We start from the raw sequence: 6,819 nt of genomic DNA on the forward strand, positions 1-6,819 counted from the left end.
GTTTGGCAAAACAACTTGAATTTGCAAAGAGAGATCGAAGATAATGCAGCCACAACTATCCACCCTGCAATTAGAAACAGTTTTGTCAACTGAATTAGAGTCGAAAATAATGGGACTTTTGACGGAGTCGGAAGCAACAATACTCTCGATGGAGTCAGAAATAACAGGACTCTAGATGCAGTCGAAAATAACGACACTTTCTATAAAGTCGGAAATAACATAACTCTCGATGGAATCAGAAATAACGAGACTCTCAATAGAGTTAGGAACATGACTATGGAGAAATGTGACAGACAAATCGCAAACATATACGCAGACATGGCTTCAATCGTAGAATTAATCATGACTCAAAATAGAATTAAAATTAGAAAATAAAAAAATAGAAACTATAGTCAATATTCAAAACTGAAAGATTTTTGTTGACACTATAAAACAAAACAAAAATAAAATAATCTCAAATTTGGGAGACTTTCGGGTACATTTATACTCGGAGAAACGTGAATTAGTAGACTATATCTACTGTAGGAGAAAAAAAAAATAGACTCTGATACCATATGAGAAATAAATTATAAAGACTTAAATTATTTTATTTGGGCATGAAAACTAGAAAATAATACTACCTTCATCCCCACGAATCTATCTATTTACTTTTTGCATATTAATATTTGAATATTAATTATTATACCAAAACGTAGTACAAATTCAGGAAAAGCGACAAAAATATTTCTATTGATGTCTTATAACCCTAATATAACGATATTTCTACAAAAAGATTATATAAATATAAATATATTTTTAATGTTAAAAATAATGACGCCAAATGGAAATGGATATGGTATTGTAATTTTTTATTAATATTTATAAAAGATAGTGTCAAAAAAATTATTGATTGACCGAGTGTTATTTTTTATATTACTGGTAAATTACTATGGCACTCTCTCAGCAAAATCATTGATTGAACGAAATATATTATACCAATGAGTTCGAACAGTTTTTTTTTTTCTTCATACTCTATATATTTGGAGGAAAATTACCATGGCTGGAAATGGTTTGAAGGATAGCTGTTGCAGTAGAATTTTATTTTATTTTATTTATAACATATTTATAATAAAAGTAAAATATTACAAAATAAAATATAATTATTATAATCTATCATAATTATTATTTATTACATCAATATTTATTATATCTACAAAAACTAAAAACCAAATTTACTAATTCAAAAGAATGCAATTTTTAAAAATTATAAATATAAAAAAAAACATATTCTTTCCGTGGGGGAAAACTACGTATCCGTTTGTTTTTTACATGAAATTTTAGAAATATTAATATTATATTGAGATATAGTAGGAATAAAGTAGAAATAACTAAAATAACTTTATTCGTATTGTGTGGTATAAAAGTAATAGCGTTTGTGTAATATATTGTAAGTTGTAAGAGTATTTGTAATGTTAGGTAGACAGTGCAATTACTAAAAAAATAAAATTGATACTTTGTTATGAGACGGACTAAAATAAAAAAATGAATATTTTGTTACGAAACCGAGAGAGTAAATCAAATTCAAAATTAAAAAAAAAATCAAACAAACATAAATGTGATCATCCATAACCAAAAAAAATCAAAAAAGTCAAACCAAAATACTAGATATGATCTTTTGATTAAAATTCTAAAGTTTTACTATTTAGACTTTATATTATTTCAAAAAAAAAATATATATACTTTTATTTCTTACAGAATATCTCATTATATACTTTTTTCGTTCAAGACTAAATTTCTCATTTACTTTTTGCCTAAACTTCTCATTTACTTTTTGCACGTTGATATTTGAATATTAATTATTATATCAAAATATAATATAAATTAAAAAAAATAATATTTATACAAAAAAATTATAAAAATATAAGAATATTTTTAATGTTAAAAATAATGACCCAAAATATATATAAGAAATTTAGTCCGGAATACCAAAAATTCAAACTAATTTTTTTCTAAAAAAAAAACATACAATAAACATTACAAACCCCTTGACTTTGGGGGTATTATTTACTACCTCCTTTCCGATACAATAGTTATATTTGTCATTTTTGTCCGTCCTAAAATAATGGTCTTATTTTCATAAATAATCATATCATTATAAAACTATTCTTATTTTTTTATTATTATTACACAATTATTACTTTTTACACTAGTACAAAAAAATCTTTTATCCGTATTTTTTTACCCATTATCAATATAATATCGACTTGGCAAACACAACCCAGAATCTGGACTGAGGGAGTATAAGATAATCATAAATATATATATATATATATATATACTCTCTCCTTAAACCTTACTCGTCCATTAGCACATATATTTTCTCACCATGTTACATTTCTTATTCCTCCTTCTTCTTCCCACTCTTCTTTTCTTCCTCCACAAATCACTATCCGCCGCCGGCGGTGGCGGCCACCTCCCGCCGGGCCCGAATCTCTGCCGGATTCTGACATTGAAACATCAGATCGAACAAAACCCTCGAAAACTTTTCACAAACCTCGCCAAGCTCTACGGCCCAATATTCTCATTCCGCGCCGGCGTCCACCTCATCGTCGTCGCCTCATCCGCCGCCGCCGCCAAAGAAATTTTCAGCACACAGAACCTGAGATTCGCCGCCCGATACTTGCCGGCGGTCAACCACAGCATCCTCAGAACAACCAAAACGAGGTTGCCGGCCGCCATTGTGGTGGCGGAGTCCAACGCTGTCTGGAAAATCGTCCGCGGCCTCGGCCATAGATCCATCTTCTCCGCCGCCTCCGTGGAGGCCGCCGCCGGAATCAGGGCGGCGAAGGCGGCGGAATTGGTGGAATTTCTTGGAACTCAAATTAAGGAAGAAAAAGCTGTCTTTATCGAAGAGATTATATTTGCCACTTTTGCCAATATTATCAGCACTGTTCTTACATCAAGAAACCTGTTTTTGGTCGACAAAAATGGCGAAAATGTACGGACAGTGATTAATCGGCTCATTGAAATGGCCGAGAAGTACAGCCGGTTCGGTTTAGGGGATATGTTGCCGTTTCTTAGAAGGTTCGATTTTTCGACGAAAATAAGGGGTAGAGTTGTTTTTGAGAATGCCAAATCAATTTGGGGAGATTTTGTCATGGAGAGAAAATTGGCTATGGCTACACAAGTCGAAGGTTGTTCGAAAACTATGACGCGCGACTTTCTCGACATATTGTTGCACGAAGATTTATTTGCCGATGACGGCGCCATCGAATATTTTTTGTCGGTAAATATGCTATGTTTACTTAGAAATTTTAGTTATTCATTAATCATTATTACTTCATTTAAAAGATATATACTCGATCTGTTCGAAAAATTTAGTCTCTTTCTTTTTGTAAAGATACAAAAAAAAATAGAGCTAAATTTATCGGACAAATAGAGTATATCACGTCAAATTCATCTGAGTTTGTTTGTCCACTCTATTTCAACAACAATATTTCAATATATATAATATATATTATATTTTCTTAAGAAAAAAAAAAAAAACAGTTAATATTCCCAATAAGTTATTATTTTTTTTATTATTTCGAATTAAAATACTAAATAAATTTACCCTCAAGCCAAATCGGTTGACCAAATGAGGTTTGAGTGTGATTTTTTGTATTTTGATAGGATCGGATATTTTGGAATATTTTTATTTAAAGATTCTAATTAAAAATAGGATTGTAACGATAATATTTTAAATTAAAAATAAATACTACTTTCTCCGTTCAACTAATTATGTTACAATCTCACTGAGGTATTATAAGAATTATATTAAAGAATTAATTATAAAACAATAGTGTCAGTAAAAAAAATAATGATAAATTAATTATTATTTATTAAAATAGCATTAATAAAATAATAGGTATTAAATGTAATTTTTCATTTTTTTTTTCAAAATACTAGTTTTTACCATATGATCGGAGTTTCTTTTCTTCGACCGACGCAGGAAATGTTAATGGGCAGCACAGATTCTGTGACAACTATAACAATTTGGCTGCTTGTTGAAATGATCAAGAATGAAGAAATTCTCCAAAAAGTTCGAAAAGAAATCACGGATCAAGCCGTCGAAGCCGGGAACACTATAAGCGAGCCGGGTCTCGCACAATGTGAGTATCTTCAAGCATGTATCAAGGAAGCCTTAAGGCTACACACTCCATCTCCGGTCGTAGTTCCTCGTCTCGCATCCAAGGCGAGCATAATTAACGGATACACGATCCCAAAAAATACCATCGTATTAATTAATTTATGGGCAATCCACACGGACCCCGGAATGTGGGAAGATCCCTTAATGTTCAAACCCGATAGGTTTCTCAACTCGCCTATCGCTTTCAAGGGTGGCGCCATTGACGGCGCGCATTTTGAGTACATGCCTTTTGGTGGCGGATCAAGAACTTGCCCCGGCTCGGAGATTTGCCGTAAAGGAGTTCAGCTTATGACAGCTTGTTTAGTTCATTACTTCGATTGGAGGGTCCCCGATGGAAATGACCGAGCCGTGCTCGAAAGGGGCGAAGATCAATTTTGGACAATATTGAAGAAAGATGAACCTCTCCGATTGATTCCATCGCTGAGGGGAGATTGTAATAATGCGGAATTAGATTGAGTTGAAAAAGATTGATGATATATTACTCATGTTCATAAGGGTATATATTTTAATTTATCGAGAGTTAAGTATGCTTATTTTAAAATAAATGATTTCTTTAAAAGATCGTACATAAGTGAAGAGCGCAAAATATGTAGACTTATGCAGTAGCATGACATGTAGGTGGAAATATAATATCTATACGAACCGTGATATATTTACAAATACAAGAGTATCTATTTGTATTTTTGTATCGTGTTTGTGTCAAGTTGAGTTGGAAGTAAAACAAAAATATAGAAATTCGAGTACGATTGGAACATGATATTCAACATGAAATCCTAAACTGAAATAGCATGAATGATTTCAAATAGGTTAAGGAATCGATCTTATTTTATTTCAGGTCAATCAATAGTCCTAACGAATACTGATTAAACGAGGCACGAAACAAATCCTATAGTCCCTATGACTCTTTGTTCATTCAACGAGGGAGTTCGAAGTAGCAATCCTCGTGTTCAATGTCTCTTTTCAAAAATCTTCGACTATTTTTAATTGATGGTCCGACTTCTTCGCTCCCACTTTTAGGTTCCTTTATCCGCCGTGAGAGGGCTAAAAGTGAGGCCGCCAATTGTAGCAGCCTATAAGCCGCAACTAAGATCATCTCCAATCATATTCCTATCCAAAAAGGCTGCCTAAAGCTGGCCGACATATCCAATACATAGTAGTTAAAGTTAGTTTCGAATAAAATGGAGAAGTATGGTGCGTCGAGGACGGGCGGATCCAGGAATTTTTTCTATTGGTGGCACGATAAATAAATTAAAAATAAAATATATTAAAATAATAATAATATAATAAAAATAAATTATTATTGATAATATAGAAAAATAAAAAAATATTATTTTTTAATATTTATATCTTTAAAATATAAATTAATTATTTTAACTTAATTAAATTTTAATTATTTGGATAGTATTGGTATTATAAATTTCAAAATTTAAATAATCCACTATATATATATATATATTAAAAATGATAACATTTCAAATTTTAACTAAACAAACAATTTTTTCTTTCTCACACAGTGTTCATACATATAGCAACTTAACAACGAGTGTATTATTGTAAATACGAGAATTTAGATAAAAATATAATTAATAAGTAATTAAAAAATATTTTAGTAAAATTAATTATTGTATAGTAAAAATAATTATAAATTAATATTAAAATTATTAAATAATTTAATTAAGATTAAAAAATTATAAATTTTAAAATTTAAAATATAATTAAAATGTATAATTATTTTTCTAAAAAATAAAAAGAGATTATGTGAAACGGACTAAAATAGAATATATAGAAAAATTACGTGGGCCAGACGAAAAAAAAAAAATAGAGAAAAATTATGCGGGAAGAAAAGAGTATAAAAAAACATATATACATCTGTTGGGTCCCACGCGCCTGCTCAAGGATGTGGGGACTTTGCAGGGGGTCCCATTGAGCGCGTTATACGAAGAAGTGGACCACGCGCATGTGGGCCCCACCTACCACGTGCGTTGCCCTCGACTCACGTGCGCTTTTATGGAGACCGCACGAGGTTGAGTCGTACGACCTACCACATATATTAATGATTTTTGCCGTTTCTCAATTACTATTTTCATTTATTGATTAGCTAATAATTTTATATTATAGATTAATAAATAGCACTAACTAAGTTAGATAAAACAAAATATTTATGAGTTTATTATTATTTAAAATTTATTAATATAAATGTTTTTATTGTTCAAGTACAACATTGTTTTTTTTTTTTTTTTTTAATAGTAGGTACGAACACATTTATACTTATTTTGCTATTTTTTACATATTAAAATTATGTTGTTGTGAACGGAAGTTGTAATACTTTTTAACAAAAGCATCTAAAAGGATAAGAAGATACTTGGCACTGTTTAATAAGCAATAAAAAGCCTGTACTAATTCAAAATAGGGCCCACCAAACCCTAACTTAATTAATACTAGGAACTCCATGGAGCTCCTACCCTTAATGAATCCACGACATTCATTACGCCGCTTGATATACTGAACGGTGCAGATTCATCCAGGACTTGAAATCCCGGAGTCCCGAGACTCACCTCAGTTTCCCGTTGCCCGGGAAAGCTGTTAGCACGGCATAACAAATTGGACAGCTACTAGCCATTTATTTTAATTCAAATTTTTTTCAAAAAAAA

At 31.1% G+C, this 6,819-nt stretch overlaps 1 protein-coding gene across 1 annotated transcript; it reads left to right on the top strand.

The window, feature by feature from the left end:
* The first annotated feature begins 2,365 nt into the window (after positions 1–2,365).
* Positions 2,366–4,682, top strand: LOC127256054 ((S)-N-methylcoclaurine 3'-hydroxylase isozyme 1-like). The gene is made up of 2 exons (XM_051281886.1): positions 2,366–3,265; positions 3,971–4,682. Exons 1-2 carry the CDS (start codon positions 2,366–2,368, stop codon positions 4,622–4,624), a joined length of 1,554 nt encoding a protein of 517 aa, XP_051137843.1. The 3' UTR covers positions 4,625–4,682.
* The last annotated feature ends 2,137 nt before the right edge of the window (positions 4,683–6,819 follow it).

The sequence above is a fragment of the Andrographis paniculata genome, unplaced genomic scaffold (genome assembly GCF_009805555.1).
Source record: "Andrographis paniculata isolate CXL003 unplaced genomic scaffold, ASM980555v1 Contig55END, whole genome shotgun sequence".
Classification (NCBI taxonomy): domain Eukaryota; kingdom Viridiplantae; phylum Streptophyta; class Magnoliopsida; order Lamiales; family Acanthaceae; genus Andrographis; species Andrographis paniculata.